At 32.1% G+C, this 17,824-nt stretch overlaps 1 protein-coding gene across 1 annotated transcript; it reads right to left on the bottom strand.

Moving 5' to 3' along the window:
- Positions 1-576: 576 nt before the first annotated feature.
- Positions 577-16,586, bottom strand: Got1 (Glutamate oxaloacetate transaminase 1). The gene is made up of 9 exons (XM_088235159.1): positions 16,234-16,586; positions 11,382-11,489; positions 9,349-9,422; positions 8,134-8,242; positions 7,137-7,354; positions 6,592-6,742; positions 4,546-4,711; positions 3,612-3,683; positions 577-2,256 (listed from the first exon to the last, which is right to left on the bottom strand). The coding sequence occupies exons 1-9, from the start codon at positions 16,343-16,345 to the stop codon at positions 2,043-2,045; spliced, it is 1,224 nt and encodes a 407-aa protein (XP_088091285.1). The 5' UTR covers positions 16,346-16,586; the 3' UTR covers positions 577-2,042.
- Positions 16,587-17,824: the final 1,238 nt, after the last annotated feature.

Consider the following 17,824-nt stretch of genomic DNA (forward strand, 5'->3'; position numbering starts at 1 on the left):
CGTCAATTCTTCGTCTTTCCGCTGCAATGGTTCATGTTTCTGCAGCTATCTTTCCAGACTTTATCGAGCTTAGACATGGCACTTTTGACTATGGCGATGCGACGTTTAATTCCTCCTTCACATTTCCCGTCGTTGTCAATTTGAGGTCCAAGGTACAGGAACTCGTTCACAACTTCCTAAACCTTGGAATGTGTTTCCGAGATCACCAAACCTCTGAAACTAGTCAATGACCATTATTTGGGTTTTATTTTGGTTAATCTCTAGTCCTTTAAGTACCTTGCTTTCATTCTTAACACGTTTCAGTAGATCTAACATTTCACTGGGGTCTTTGGCCAAAAGAGTTGTGTCGTCTGCGTATCTGTTGTTGGCCAGCTTTACACCACCAATAAACACTCCTCTGTCCCATCCATCAAGAGCCCTGTGCATTGTGCATAATGCATTTTCTGTAGATATTGAAATAGGTCAGGAGAGAGTTGCAACCCTGCCTACTTCTTTTTCAATGGAAAATACAATTTTAACATAAAGTGTTATAATGTAAGCGACAATATATTTTACACAGAAAAAAAAACATTATTATTGTTTATAATTTATTTGACGATAATAAACACAAAAATATATTTTTATAAAATCACAAAATTAAACTTAGTAAGTCAAAAGCGGTAAAATTGCATAAACTTAAAATAAAGCGTAACAAAAATATATTGTGTAAAGAAACACATATTTATATACAAGAATATCTGTGTGGGTGAGAAGAGAGGGAAGAAAGAATTGTTCCCGTTACATCCTGTCTTCCCTGTAGCTACGAACCCAAATATCTATTATTGCTCTTTGTAATATCATCGATAAAGTTGGTGTTTACATTTTAGGTTAACATTTACATAATACTGAATCATTATTATGTACAAATAATATTTAATAAACTACAACAGCGACGAAGAACATTTTATAGAAGGAATATAGAAGTCTAGGCATTTACACGGCTTATGATCTGTCATTGGCTGGTTTAATAGGGCCACTTTACACACTGTGACATTCACTATTCTTCCTATGTTTGAACATCTATATTCCTTCATTTCTTCCGTCTGTTAATCTTTGTGAAGTCAAAGAGCTGAAACCTTTATTGATGCGGGCAAGATTCTGACTGGATTAATTTACAGGCAATGCCTGAAAATACTTTTCAATTTTTATATTTCTTGGACCAGCTGGTAATATAAAAATAATAATTATCTATTTGATACATATGTAGTTTTTTTTTTATGTAAAAGGACATTTGAGAGCTGGACAACGCACGAAAATGAGTTTTAAAAGTCTGAAACCATTTTTTTTGGTTGATAAATTACAATAAACTCCACTATCAGATAATATTTTAGAGAGACGACTTCTTGGAGTTAAAATCCCTTTAAAAATAAGTAACTTTTCTACTTTAAAATATAAATATCTCTTTCGTTACAATATTAAATGTTACTCAAAACTTTAATAAGTGGAAAAGTAATTAAGTTTTTAAATGTTTTGCTTTGTAAAATGTAATATTTACTATGGAAATTACAACTGGGGAAAGTACAACCATTCTTTTAGGTACTTATGGGAAAAGTTGATTAATTTTACATCGTTATTATCATTCAATATTGCTATGTATACATAATATTTCATACATGTAGTATATAAATAGTCTACAATAATGCACATCTCTATTATTTTATATCGTTATATTGTATAATTAGAAACGGAATGAAATCTTAAAAAATGCTGTTTGAAAAATAGATAAAAATAAAAGCATCAAAATATATATTTAAAAAAATAAAACATGTTTTCCTTTTTAAAAGTTCTTACTTCCATAAAATATTTTTCAAATCAGTTTTAGATTCGGCAACATTTTCACAGCTTCCAAAAATAGAGACAACATTTATAAAATGTTTTCTATGGTATTTTGGTTTGAATATTGGAAAATCGGGGTAAATTGTTATTATTTGGCGAAAAAAGGAGGAACTTGTTTATTGTAAAAACAGGTAAGAAAAAACTTTTTTTTTTAAATTTTGTTTAACTTATTCGGGGCAGTTGGTGATTGCTTCATGGAAAGCTTGGGCCGTGTATTGGACATTGCTAGTGTTGATTCCACACATACTAATTCTTCCAGTCTTCAGCAGGTAAACATGCTTGGTATTGATCAGGTACTGGACTTGTTTCTCAGTGAGACCTGTGTAGGAGAACATTCCAATCTGGTTGATGATGTGTTCCCACGTTCCAGGTGTTTTCAATCTGAAATAAAATAATTATTTTTAAAAAAAAGAAGAAAACTTCATTTTGAGTTTTTATTCAGCGCTAGTAATTGATAAAATTGAGGTCAATCATAACACTGACATGGTACATTAGCCACATCTCATTTTGTCAAATATTGCATTCCTCTCAACAATTCGAAGAAAAGACAAATAACAAATTTCAATACACATGCAAACATTAGTATAAGAAAGAAATATACAATATATTTTTGAAGTTTATATTTCCGCGTCATAGCTTATTTATGCGCTTTAAAATTAGTGTACTCAATATAACTAATTATCCACTTATTTAGCACCCGTTTTATAAACAATCTATCAAATTCCTGTCAGCACTACAAACCGTTGACTGTTCGTAACGATAACTGACAGTTGTGTGTTTTATAAAACATTTTTTTCACAGTGTTTTTTCAAACTGGCGGTCGCCGATAAGTATTCGATCGAAATTTAAACTTTAGTCATAATTTCTGTTTTTTTATCAATGAAGCAGTTCAGTGCTACGGAAAATTGAATATGAAAAATGCTAGTTTAATAATTAGAGCATTTAATTGTATGGCAAAGTTTCTCAAAAATGAATAAATAAAAATGAACAACTTTGAATGATGTCCAAGTTCTTGTCGATCAACCAATCAATGATAGAACACATGTGTGTTGTGATAGATTTCCGGTTTCCGGGAAGCCATTTTTTCAGCGTTTAGACATTTCATTATTTTGAAAGCTACGGGGTTCTACTTTCTAATGTCAGGACAACTCACCGATGAGAGATAGTGACGTCACGAGCAGAGTGATTTTAAAATGACAAAACTTTAAAGAATCCTAATGTCAGGACAACTCACCGATGAGAGATAGTGACGTCACGAGCAGAGAAATGACAAAACTTTAAAGAATCATAACAGTGAGAATATGATACATAAAAAACCACTGAACTTCCACATTGTCTACAATAAAACTTTATCTGCTAAGAGTAAGCAGCTCAGGACTTAAAAATACATATTACAATACTGACAAAATGCAGTACATGAGATATAGGCGATCAGCAAAGGCTGCCTGCCTATAACGAATAATAATAAATAAATAAAAATATAATGGATCGGCTTGTGGTCCCGTGGTTAGTGTCCTGAGACTGGGAGAGTCGGAACTCGCGGCTAAAAGGTCCGTGGTTCGAATCCCACTCTACCCCAACTTAATTCTCATTTTCTAATAGTGAGTTTATTTACAACTCATTGAAAATGACATTCTAAATGAAATATTTGGGTAAATCATAGGAACACAAATATTTATTTTTCAATTTAAAAAAAAAAAACTATTCTAATCAAAGTAATAATAATATTTACTTACGCGACCAATTCATTATAAAGAGCAGTCCTCATTTCCTTGATACGAGAAGACATCAGTGTGATGCATTCTTGCCTGAAAAGGTAACAAATATAAAGACCCAAGTGAAAAATACCTAGCATCTCCTAACAAATATTTTGATGTTTTCTATTAAAATTTGTAGAATATCCGGTAAAGGATATTTCCTAAGGGTTTTATCATAATAACATGTTTTTAATACATTGATTATATATAAGTATTTATAATATAAATATAATTATATTGGATCGTAAAAATTCACTCTAAATATTTAATATATTTTTTATGTTATTCCTGATTTGTAAAAAGACTCAATTGTGTTTAGTCTTTCCATAGCAATCGCCAAATCAAGTAAACAACTTATTTATTTATTGTGTTGGTGTTATTTTGTAGAACTCCATGTAACAATCTTAATCTTCTTTGTTTATTCTCAAATGTAAAAACATTTTAAAAAAAGTATGTTATTAAGTCTCCTCCGCACGGGTAACCCCAGTGAGGTCACATTATTTTGATTATTAATTATAGTTTGTAAAAGAAAAATATGAATAAATAAATTTTAAAAAATTAAAAAATAAAATCATTGATTTGAGTCCACTAATTTTATTCATTCGATTTTTTTAAACGAAAATCGGACCATTTTTTCGGCTTGTTAGGACATTTTCAAACAAATGATAAAATTAAGTAGACTAAAGGTTCTTAAAAATATACAGTTATACAATACTAAATACTTGAATTCTTTAATTATTTGTTCGAAAAAGAATTGATAAAATTAGACTCAACTTGGTGCTTGATTTGACTATTAAAATTAAATGACATACCTAAAAACAAAAAAGAATGAGTCGCAGAAATATTTTAGAATGACATTAAAATCGAAGTAGAACTGATTTGTTTATGCTGTAAATAAAGTGTGAGAACGTACCATTCTTTGAAGAGCTGAGCATCCTCCAGCACTCGGGTCACGATCCTGGCTCCGTGGGCTGGTGGGTTGGAGTACATTCCTCGCACGTTGATGGTGAACTGCGAGCTGACCTGCGCCATCATAGAGGTATCCTTCATCACCACAGCAAGGTTACCAACTCTCTCACCTGGAACCATTAATTATGATGAAGAAACATTTCCTATCTCTACGTCTTTCCTAAGAAATGAAGATTACTTTTGAATTGATCAATTTATGTACAAACACATTGGTAGTTCTACTTTATTTCAAACTTGAGTATAAAACAAGTGGACGCAACGATCCATGTAGGGACAGATGCTCGGTGTATGTCTGAGAAAAATTAAAAAATTAGGCACCGAACCAGAGTTGTAGATACCATGGATTGTACAGGAAAATCAAAATGGCAGTGGGCACGACACATGGCGAGACAAAATAATGACAGGCGGACACCCCCCAGAATAAAGCGGACCATGAGCAAACAAAAGAGGTGTCGGCTACTAAAAAGATGGGCTGATGACGTTGCCTCGACAGCCGGTAGAACGCAAATGAAAAAAGCTGGGGATAGAAAGGACTGGAAACGTTTAGAAGAGGCCTTTATCCAGCAGTGGAGAGAAGAAAAAAATACAATTTACATATATCACGTACTTTGACAGGCTTATTGTTATAAGCAATATCTTTCGACAAACCAAAAACAAACTAATGTAAGTTGGTTAAGGCCTGTACAGCTTATTTTTACAGCTGTTAGTTAATGCTGGGTTTTGGTCTTGAATAGGATTATTCTGAGAATAGAATGGATTCATTAACTATGATTTTCTTTTGGGCTTGATAAGCTTTAATTTTTGATAGATTTCAGAATCAAGGTGTCTTTGAAACAGGCAAAATAATGTGAAAAAGCTGCTCTATATCATCGGGTTTCTGGAACAAGTTGGTTACTAATATTTTAACCATCATCTTTCCCTTTCTGCGCCTAGTGGTGCATGTGCACTGCATTAGTACACCAATCGCAGCAATCTTAATCATTTTTGTTAAATAAAGGTAAGATAATCAGTCTTACGATTCAGGTGCCAGTCCTGGGACTATGAAACATTCTAGTGTAAAAACACCTTACAATATTTAATAGTTTTGAAATATTGCACTTTTAAAGTTCATAGCTTATCCCAAATCAACAATTTAAATAAAACAGCAAGTTAAATATTATAAAATATAAATATAGTATATTTGACGCCAGTTATGAAGACTCATTTTTCGAAAATTTGTAGTCAACTTGTTACAGAAACCTGACAATATGAACTGTTACAGAATAGATCATATCGAATCGGTGCAACATCGTCTGCTAAGAAAAAGAAGCATGGATTGGCCTCGAGAGGGGAGACTGCACTTACGGAAAAATGGAGTCAATGTTAAAAATCTTAAGTCCACAAAAACACAGAAATAACATTGACAATAACAAGTCTTTCAAGATTTAAAAAATCACTAAGATAGACCAGATCTTGTCTTGAGGTAGTAATTATTTATTACATTTTTTGTTGAAGCTTTAATTTTCTTTAATTGTATTTTATTTCAATTGTACCTGTATATATTATAAAGAAATGTATTTACCATTGTTAAATGGACAAAAAAGTCCGTACAACAGCTCTGGATCACCTGATTGGTCTTGGTTCTCCCGGTTTACTAACAAGCTAATGAATTAACATACCACTACTAATAGTGACGGACAAATTTACTATATGTTTAATACTGTGGTGCACTGATGGCATTGATAGCATCATATTTATGTAAATTCTAAATAATTCAAATCTTTTGTAAACAGATTTTTTTAAAGTGAGTTGGAGTGACGATTTAGGCATTATTTATTTGGGAATGTATATCAGAATGTCAATGATGATTTCTTCAGCAATACTTCGGTTGTGAGTGCGTTATTATGATTTGAACTAATAAATTTGATTGGGAAAATAGAGTGCCGCTTGCGAATGAAATTCGGGAATATTTTTAAAGGGTTCAAATAGTCTAATAAAATTATGCACTTACAGTAGAGTCCAAAGTTCTTGGCGAAAGATTGAGAGCAGAACATCTCCATTCCACGGCCGACAAAGTAACGGACTGCCCAGCTGTCTCTCTCCAGATCGCCAGATGCAAAGCCCTGATAGGCACTGTCAAAGAACGGGAATAATTTCCTCTCCTAGAATAATAATATCAATCGTAACTAAAGTAGAATTTTAGGCAACTGTGAACTATATTATTATTTATTAAATTTCAATTTAGAACCAATTGATTTAATACCTCTTAGTTGATAGTGACTGAATATTTTTGTTGTAACATATAATCGGCTTTTTTTTAATAGATGGAAAAAAATATTTGCGTTCTTATGATTTACCCGAATACTTCAATAATGAAGTTCAGTGCTATGGTAAATTGGGTACAAAAAATGCTTTCTTACATTCAGTAAAACTTAGAGCATTTAATTGTTTCGTGAAATTTCTCAAAAAACATGTGAAAAATTAACTAAGTCCTCATTATTGGAAAATGATATATAAGAGTATAGCTTGTCAACAGTAAATTAATTAACAAATTACCTGGACAACATCGGCTATCTTCTCCCACTGTTCACGAGTTGGGTCGCACCCGGTCGGATTGTGAGCGCAAGCGTGCAGGATGACTACGGCTCCTTCCGGGGCAGCCTTGATATCTTCCAGAAGACCGTCGAAGTCGATTCCTCGTGTCTCGGCCTTCCAGTAGCGGTAAGTGCGAGGCTCCTTGAAGCCGGCGTTCATGAACACTAGGTGATGGTTCTCTAGAGGAAAAAAAAATTTAAAGAGTTATTTGACGCTGCAATGCGATGCGAAACCTCCCTCCGCAAAGATGCGACAAACTCAATGAATCAGTGAGTGGTCACGTGGCTAGTTAGAGACTGACGGATCAGAAGTCCAAAGTTCAAACACCACTCTACCCCAACTTCATCCCATTTTTTTAGAAAATTGCTATTAGTATAAAGTTATTTACTACTCATTGAAAATGCCCCAGAGTTGAAATATTTGGGTAAATCATAAGAACTCAAATATTTATTTAAATAAAAAATAATGAATGGCCGTGAAATTCCAAGAAATTTATATTATTTATTTTTCAACAGAGATGAAGCTGTTGAGAGTATGGGGAATTTAGGTATTTACAGAGCTTAAGTCCATGAAAATATTAATTGTTAATTGAAAGCTCAAATCAAAACAATTTTAAAAACCGAGAAACTGAGGTGTTGATACAAATAAAAAAAAATGAAGCAATCGTAAACTAAATACAATTGAGGCAAAAATGAAAATAATTAAGACATTCTGGGCCGGTATTCTGAACGCAATCCCGGAGGTAGAGAATGCTTTGTTGGCGCTAACAAAGCCTTCTCTGTCCCAGCGATACCGTTCAGAATACTAGCCCAGATAGCGGAGAATCATTTGCTTCGATCGGCCGTTAGTACGACATAAACAGTAATACTAGGTGGGTAGTTCCTATACGTTCAAACATCTTCGCATGCAAACACGCTGATTATTCCTACTCTTGACATATTATTTTATTCAAGCTTACCCCATGTGGGTTTTGGGTAGTAGAAAATAGTCTTTTTCATCTGCTTGGCGAGGAAATCTGCCCCGACTCTGAGAGCGCCAGTTCCAGAAAGGCACTGAACTCCAAACGTCTGCAAAACGACACCGAAACATTCATTTTCACGTTTTACTGTGAACCAAAAATTTAAATATTATTTACATATTACATTATAACGGAGATGAAAAACATTTTAAAGAAGGGAAAATGGAAGTCTAGGCATTTACAGGGCTTATGACCTGTCATCGGCTGGTTTAACATCCATGTTTCTTCCATCTGACCATTTTCGTGAAGTTAAAGAGCTGAAACTTTTATTGATGTGGGTGAGATTCATTCTTCATTCATCATAAAATCCAGCCTTGTCTACAAACATTTGGAGACACTCAAAATTTTGTAACATAGATTTCTTTAAGAATTTTTCGGAAAGACTTGTGGAAAGAGAATCATAAAATCAAAAGTTTAAAAAAATGCAAATTTTAAAACAAGGTATTCCATTACGATCGCAATACAAATTATCCTTAAAGTCAAAATTTAACTTTATGACAAAAGATCGATCGGTGTCATTACCAGACGCGTGCGGTGAATATTATCAGTAGGGATCCTGACAAAAAAATCATGTCTTTACTTTGAGTAGGCATAATAGGATATAAATAAATATCTAATTAAAATCAATATAGCATAGAATCACTTTTATAAAGTGCGCTTGAGTATATATATTACAAAAATGATGCTTTATAAATTTTCTACAAGTACCTAAAACTCGAGACGTTCTTAAATTCTGGCCGAATTTCAATAATACGCTATTTAAATCTTTATGCTATATCTTATAAGAGTCATTTTTTCGTTGCATTACACGAGTTGGATGCTATTATCTCTATGAGTCTTGTAGAAGAATATGACAACGCTATGAACCTTAATGTGCGTGAGCGGAAATTCGATCACTCGTAATAGGACTGGATTCAAAATGAAGAGTAGTATCCAGATTCCAGCATGTCTAACGAATACTACTTACTAACTATCGAGGCCAAGGTACCTTGATATTCTGTAGCTTGACTGAAAATATGGAATAAGATAATTTTAGGAATATTTTAAGATATTCTTTTCATATTTTTTAGAATAAACTACGTATTATTAAGTTCAAATAGTCAAGGGATGCGCAGCCCTCACAGTATGTAAGGGCGGAACGCGCCTGGTCATTACCCTCTTCTCGCGAATGGCGGAGTTATCAGCCCCCAACAACATGGACACTGCGGCATTTGAGAACTGATTGAAACCTTAAAGAAAAAAAAAAACACAATTATTTATTAAATTAATTCAAGTTCATACAGTAGACACTATTTACAAAATAAATTCGATTATACAAATTCACAAAGAAAAAAAAAAAAAATTGATTTATTATAGGAATAAAAGACGAGTGATGCTTCAATCCACAAATTTGAGATGAATAAGTCACGAAGATACCAGTATAATATCAAAATTCCTAAATCCTACACAAGTCGTGGTAAAAATAGTTTTGTTTTCAAAAGAATAAAAAAATTACAATAATCTCTTCAATGAACTAAAAACTATTATTTCACTCAATAAATTCTAAGTAAATTTAAAGAATTTTTTTAACCCGAGTAAAAACAACATTCTATTAGTATTACTGTATTATTATTAAGAAAGGTCTTTTGCGATGGTTCGGTCATGTGGAGCGAATGAATGATGAAAGAACGGCTAAAAAGATTTATGATGCGAATGTGTCTGGTTGTAGAAGTCGAGGAAGGCCGAGAAAGACATGGCATGATCAAGTACAACAAATTCTTGAAAGTGGTCATGTGAAAAGTCGGAATAATCGACGTGCGTGCATGAGAAGATGTATGAATGTGAAGGAAGCAAAGGAAGTGTGCCAGGACAGAGTGGTGTGGCGTTCTATCCTCTCTGCCTACCCCTCCGGGGAAATGGCGTGATGGTTAGTTAGTTAGTTAGTTAGTATTATTATTTTCTGTTTTTATTTTGTATTTTTTGTCTTTCTTGAAAGGTAGGCGAATTGCAATTCTTTACGGGGTCAAATAAAATAATTTGTTTTAACCCTTTCAGACATTAATTAATTCCTGTGTTGAAAAAAAATCTGTACTAAAGACTAGTGAGAATAGACAGTGCCTGATATCTGTACCTCAGAGGCAGACGGATGCAAATCCAAACGTCAAATGTGCCACATAAGCCTAAAGAATCTACCATCTCTAAGATATTTTTAATAATTTATAGCATTAATTTATATTTTCGGTATCTTAATACATCGGTTCTTTCATTGTAAAAGACTTACATTTCTTCAAAATCAGAGGACATGATCATAAACCGAATACGAAAATCAAAATGTCATTTCATCAAATTTTGGATTTGCATCCATCTGGCTCTGAGGTACATGTTTTATTTTTGCTTATTTGTTTATTTTTTATCTTATTCATTGTTTCGCAAACAGATCATAATAATACTATACTTTACTTGATAAAAACCATTTTTTTATTGCACTGAACTGATTGTTTGAAAATTTGTTTTTTTTCATCTTTTTACTTTTATTAACTGATTTTTTTTTTCTTCGTCTTCTTGCACCACAACACGCCGGGAGGCTCAATTACAGCGACGAATTACAGCACAGAACGACCAGGCTTAGAAATAATCACATAATATTTTTGTGTTCTCATTGGGAATTGAGCGCAAAACCTTCCATGCGTGAGTCAAGCGTCTTGACTACTATATCATGGAGGCCATTGTTAACGTTATTTTTTTATAAACAATGGTTCTCAAACTGATTATTAACTGCCAAAATTAATTTTAAATGTGTTCATTTAAATCTTACAATATATTTATTCAATCAAATTAATGAAATTTTACTGAAATATGTTTTATGCTCCAAAACAAACAAACCAGCCAGAAGCCAGCTGTCCAAATCAAAAACCAACTTTTCTGTGTGATGCCGATTACCGACGTATACTAAAAAAACGGAGTCCTACTTAGGAGCAATTAAAAAATGAACTCGCCGCTTTTGAATTTCGGTAGGTACAAGAGTAAAAAAAAATATTGTATATTTGAATAAACACCCAGGCCGAAAGGATTAAAGATGTTTTTACACTGCAATATGTCATTGTCACTGTCCCTGGACTATAAGTGGTGTTCCGATGCAGTGCCCTATGCACCATCGGGTATTAATAAGGGTGTGATGATGGTGTTAATAATCTAGGAGATGGTCTTACCAAGAATTGGAAGGTATTCATGATTCAGGGTTGGGTCTTCCGCCATCATCTTTTCCACTTTACGCACAACGGGAAGCAACCACGGTTTGCCATTATTGTCACGATATACTGAAAAAAATAATAATTTTATAAGCCTTTTATTCTAGACGACATTTACATATTTTTAGAAGACCCAAACATTTTAACAAACCCGACGTTAAAACTGTCAAAATCCAAGGTTTGAAGCACACATATCATGATATACAGTGGGAAATAGGTATAAAAAGTACAAAATCATCAATTTCACACATATTAGCACACAACATTTTCTTAGTAATGACACTCGGGATATTAAATAAAAAAACATGAAGTTTACAAAGTATTTATTGCAATAATGGCCTTAAAATATTATTTTTTTTGTAATGACCATGTGTAGCATTTAATAATACTTTCTCCTAAAAAATATTTCGTGGTATTTTTTTTTTCAAACAGTAAAAAAAAATTGGGGCTTGAACAGTACTTAGGTACTTGATAAAAGATTTATTTGTTGGACAAAAGAAGAAAAAAGTTGGCACCAACCAAAAATTTTAAAAATAGATAAATTAAGGAGATAAAAAAATCAAGTCTTTGTACCAAACGTTATTTTGTGTTTGTAGAACTATGGAGTGAGAAGTTTGAAATTAAAATTTATTTCAACAGAGCGGGAAAACATTTTTGAGAAGGGGATATGGAAGTCCAGGATATGGAAGTCTAATTTTCCATTTTTTATACTTCTTCTTTTACCAGGTAGTTGATTCAACAATGTTTGAGTATGTCCATGTTGTTTTCAGGCGTTGCCTAGTGGGTGATTTGGTTCAGCCGGATGAATCATACTCACGTGATAAAGGTTTCAGCTCTTTTACTTCACAAAAGTCAACAGATGGAAGAGTTGAGGAAATGTGGATGTTCAAACATGGGCAGAATGGTGAATGTTACACAGTGTGTAAAGTGGGCACTTAAACCAGCCAATGACAGGTCATAAGCCCTGTAAATGCCTAGACTTCCATATTCCCTTCTCAAAAATATTTTCCCTCTCTGTTGAAATAAATTTAAATATGAATAACTCCCTAGGGAGGAAATCCAGCCAGTCTCCAAGCATTTGGACATACTCAAACTTTGTCGAGTTTGAAATTTGATCATTTGCACTTTGTTTAATTAGACAAAAACGGAATATAGGAAGCATTATTTAATTTATTATTTATTAAACAATATTTACTATAGTCTGCTTTTAGATTATGTTTTTTTTAAATAAATTATGCCTTTGTTATACAGCATGTACTAGCTCATAAAGCTGTAGGTAATTAAGTAAATAATAAGTGTGTTATTTTCATTTTAATCCATCATTTATTATTCACATTACCAAGAATCCATCAAAAGATAAATGCCAAAATTATTATATTTATTTATGTTATACCATTTCCCTGATATATTTCAAAGTTCTAAGACCTCTAATGGCCACCAAGATAATGCAATAATATTTATCTCACCACACTGTTAGTTCTTCCACAAAAATACCGTTATTGTACATTGATACCAATTTTATCAATAAAATTGGGAGAATTCACCAATTATTTTTAAATATAATATTATCATACCGCAGAATAGATAAGACCATAAAATTACATTGTTTATCAAAATATATGTGACAAAATAATAATGATTTAATAGAGATAATTTAAAACATTAAAAAATATTTTCATACAAGTTGTAATCTGTTGTTACTTTGTTTTTTTTGTTTAATACCATGAGTGGAAACTAATAATTTACACATAAAATAGTATATATAAGTCAAAAAACTAAAGAAACAAGGAAAACAAGTAACTATATAAGGCAGTATATGTAAAAAAATATTTACAGTACAGAACTCCGTTTATCCTAATTCCAGTCTTCCGGATCGCCAAAGATTGCTAAACAAAATTTTTAAAAATAAAATCTACTTTCTCCGAGTGATTTCTAATAATTTATTTATTTTTATTTATTTATTTGACTGTTTGTACATAATGTTATTTGTACATTGGCGGGCTTATTGCCAAATGGCGATTTCTTCCAACCAACCAATAAAACAAAAGTTTTATTTTAATTTATGTTACAGAACATATTCAATAGAAAATAAAGATTAAAAAGCTGAAGATATATAAAAATAGAAATAAACATATTTGTTTATAAATTACCTTAAATAAAAACTATTACTCAATGGTAAAAAGGAAAAAAGAGGAAAGAGGAAAGGAGGAGAGATTAAGGAAGAGAAAGGAGATGTTTCTTCAGACATGATTGTAACAGAGATAATGTAGTAACATCTTTAATGGTGGATGGGAGATGATTCCACAGTCGAGCCGCATGGACACTATATGAGTTAGAGAAGAAAGAGGAATTGTGGATGGGTTTGGTATTAATTTGTATTTTCAATATCTTAATACATAGGTTCTTTCGTTATAAGATTTACATTTCTTAAAAATCAATGGATATGATCATAAACTGGATACGAAAATCGAAATGTCATTTCATCAAATTCTGGATTTGCATCTGTCTGCCTCTGAGTTACAGAAATAATCTTCATTGATTTCATTTTATTCATAATTCTACCACATAATATTAACTCTTGTGTGGCTGTGATGTCCCACTAGTCTACATACAATACAACACTTGATATATCTTTGATGGGCGAATATAAGAATATAACAGCAAAAGTGCAAATTTTCAGTAGAACAAAAAAACGTTATTATGAACCCAATTATTTAGCTAAAGAACTCATATTTTGCAAAATGGGTTATTATTTACAGATGATTTCATTTGTGTAACAACATTCAAGTAATTTGTGCAAATAACAAATATTCCAGATATACTACTTGAACCATTAAAGATGGGACATAAATGAATGTACTTATACTACTAGAACTAACTTATACTATTTGTACCACTCAATGAATTATAGAAATGAGTCTACTTATATTACTGAGATCATCTTGTACTATTTGTGCCACTGATTAAAACACAAATTATGACACAAATTTACAAACTTATTTTATTAAAACCAAAGTTTAATAAGCACAAAGTTGTTTATTTATGTTTTGAGTAGTCATAGAAGTACAAGTAATATTTTCGCATAAAAATCACAAAATAAACAAAAATGCCGTTATACTCTTCAAAGATAATCAATCGCCCATCAAAGATATCTCTTTTATTTTTTTAAATGATGAAGTTATATTTGTTGTAATCTTCAAATGGACATTTTGGATTTTAATACAAAAAAATATTTATCCTCGCTACGCGAAGACGCTAATACAGCAATAAATCTGTATAAGCAAGAGCACGAAAATAGAACTCATAACAAGGAAGACAGAGACGTTGTTCTGTGGCCGGTGTTTGTATGAGATTCAGTAGGTTATTGACAGTGATAAGGTAAGCGCGCATGTAAGATGACCAGCGTATTGATGATTTTAAATTTATTTTGCTTTTACGGGGCTAAATTATATGTTTATTTTTATAAATTATGGAAAAGGCATTATTAAACTGTATATCTCCATGTTTTTTTTCCTTCAAATATGTGAACTTTAGAATATTCCATCTTACTTGTGGTAACACGATGTTACATCACCGCGCGTAAAATAATTATTTACCACAGTCTTTTAAGAGTCACAAATGAGGGAAAAAAAATAATGGTACAATACAGTCAAGAAAACGTTCAACATAAAGGACTTTGAGCTAACCCATTCCAATACATCTTCTTCCCAAGGTGTGTTAATTGGCAATGAGATCTACGAAAAGCCGGAAGATCTATCCCAAAAAATTCAAAGTTGACGAATTGACTAATCTACACATTCTGGACATTGAGGCAAAAAACAAAAGTTGCTCTTAGAAGTATTACTAAATAATTTGATTAAAACTAGCAAAATTATTTACCACTTGCTAATGCTAATTAACATTTATCATAAATTCACGATGGATAATAGACAATAGATCAGCGATCGGCAATTGGCCAGATTCGGCCCGCGAGGTGCTCCCTTCTGGCCCTGCGGGATCTTCTTCAGTTTCTGAACTGACCGCAGTAGAACAAACAGCCCGACCATCAATCAGGGGTTTTACTTTATTTATTTATAAATAGGTTCAGGGTGACTGAATATTGTAGTCAGCATGTTTTGTATTCAAATGTAGTTTCAAATTGTATTATTTCGTAACACGCTGCCTTAGTTCTTGTATATTCAATAGACCATTTTTAGAAAATAGAGTTATGAATGCCAATATTTATTTATATTATTTTATTTGGGAAACCAACAGTTCTACATACATATTTGTAGTAAAATATAATGTTTAAACTCAGAACCAATAACAGATTTCCACAAAGTGTACAAAGTTAGTAAATAAAATAAAAACACATACACATGAAAATGTTATTGTAATGTATATATTTTTAAATAATAAAAAAATATATAAGTTTTCCTGTCTGAATCAATGATATTTATATTTTGTTTACCGCGGTTTGCTTTGAATTAACAACACAGTGAGAATAAAAAAGAAACAGTTTATTCGACATTACCAGTAATTTCGACATAGCAGATGGCGTTTGTTATTGCAAAATTATATGTGAATTATTCCATGAACTAATTGCATTATAGAATTCAGATGAATTTATTTTTCGCAGTAACGAAAAAAATACGTGTACAAAAATACAAGTTACTATGTAACTTTCTCTATTTACGTAATAATGGTGAAAAATGACAGATGAAACCATTGGTTATTCAATTACAAAGCGAGTGGAAAAAATTGTTGGTAAATACGAGACCTTCAAAAAGAAACTGTTTGTTTTTAAATATAATAAATTCAAAAATTAGTTTACCTCCAGCTCCAAGGTTAACTTTACTCGGGAATGTATCGTCGGTAAAGGCTTTGGACAGGGCAAAAACTTCAATAGGTGGGCCGAGCTCAACGCCAGAAAATACAGATGCCATTCTTATTTGGGATAAAATTTATCTTTCACAAAACAAAGGCCAAGCAATCAACACACAACCGCGCAAAACAAAATTACGTATTAAATAAAATATCAAATATTTATCTCAAATCAGACCGGCGATCACCGACGACACCGACCTTCTCAATGTCACTATTGACGTAAAATTCCATAGATTGTGATAATATTTTTACCGGAACTGTCATAAAAATTACATAAGTAAATATTATCTGAAATTTTCTAAAAATATATTCTATGTAGCCGTAATGTTTTATTTTGTCTATATTTTTTTATATGGGCAATGCGGGATTGCTGGCTACAATAAAATTGCACCAAGTACTTGCAAAGTTTTGTGTTTTACATAAATATTACGATGGTGGATACCTTATGAATTATTATTTCTAACCGCTCGAGTACGGGATGAGTAATGTATAAAATAATTAATTAAATGACATTTATTATTTATTCAGTATGTATTAATAGATTGAAAATAATACTGAATATAAGTAAAATGTTGTTTTATCTGCACGTTTTACATCTGGACATTTTAACAATCAAACGTAGGGGAGACCAGGGATGAAAGTAACAATTTTCATATCTTTCGTTTGCTTACAGTTATGACAGTCGTTGTTTTTTTTTCACAGATTACTCAGCACAGATCTTTCAACTGATGTGGCCTTTCGTTTTCTTGCTTCTTCCTGAATTTCTATTTTGGGATGTCTGTCATTATTGTCAATGTCCTACATATTTTCCCTTTCCATTGTTTTTGAGGGGTCCTACTTTTGGTATGAATTCAAAATCATAGGAAGAAAACTATTGTTTTCCTTTACAGTAGAGTTTCGTGGGAATGAAAGAGTAGGGCAATCTAAGAAGCAAAAGCATCTTGGGCGCAGGCCTCTATCGGTTTTCCTTTTTGTATATTAGGTATTCTATTCTCTCACCTTTACCCAAAATTGTGATTAAAATTTTAAAAAATAACTCGAACCTGATACGAGAAGCTACTAGCATAATCGTGATGAAAAAATATCTTGTTACTTTCATCCCTTATTCTTGATTTTTCAAAATCAGACAATCAAATCTCTATAATGAAAAATATAATTTAGAAATAGATTATTTTTTTATGAAACCTAAAGACAGATGAAAATTAAAATAAGAAACATTAAAGACAAATATTAAAAATAACTTATGTATCAAAAGAAATATAAAGCAATGAAAAAATGATCAAAAACTTACTTTTTTGTATTTTACCGACACCTGCACAATTTACTCACAACCGTCCAGCACAGAGCCGCGGGCATGATAGCGGTGAAAGAGAAGTAGAAAAGACACATAATAGTAGCAGAAATGTTTGTACAAGAAAAGTAATTATTTTTAAAACTCGTTTGATACTTTCATCCCCTGTCTCCCCTATTTCTATATGATAATCTCTCTTATACAGGATATTTGGTAGAGAATGGAACAAAAAAAGGTGGATAGAGGG

This window comes from Micrasema longulum, unplaced genomic scaffold, assembly GCF_059751315.1.
Source record: "Micrasema longulum isolate JH-2025_06_02 unplaced genomic scaffold, ASM5975131v1 h1tg001339l, whole genome shotgun sequence".
Classification (NCBI taxonomy): Eukaryota; Metazoa; Arthropoda; class Insecta; order Trichoptera; family Brachycentridae; genus Micrasema; species Micrasema longulum.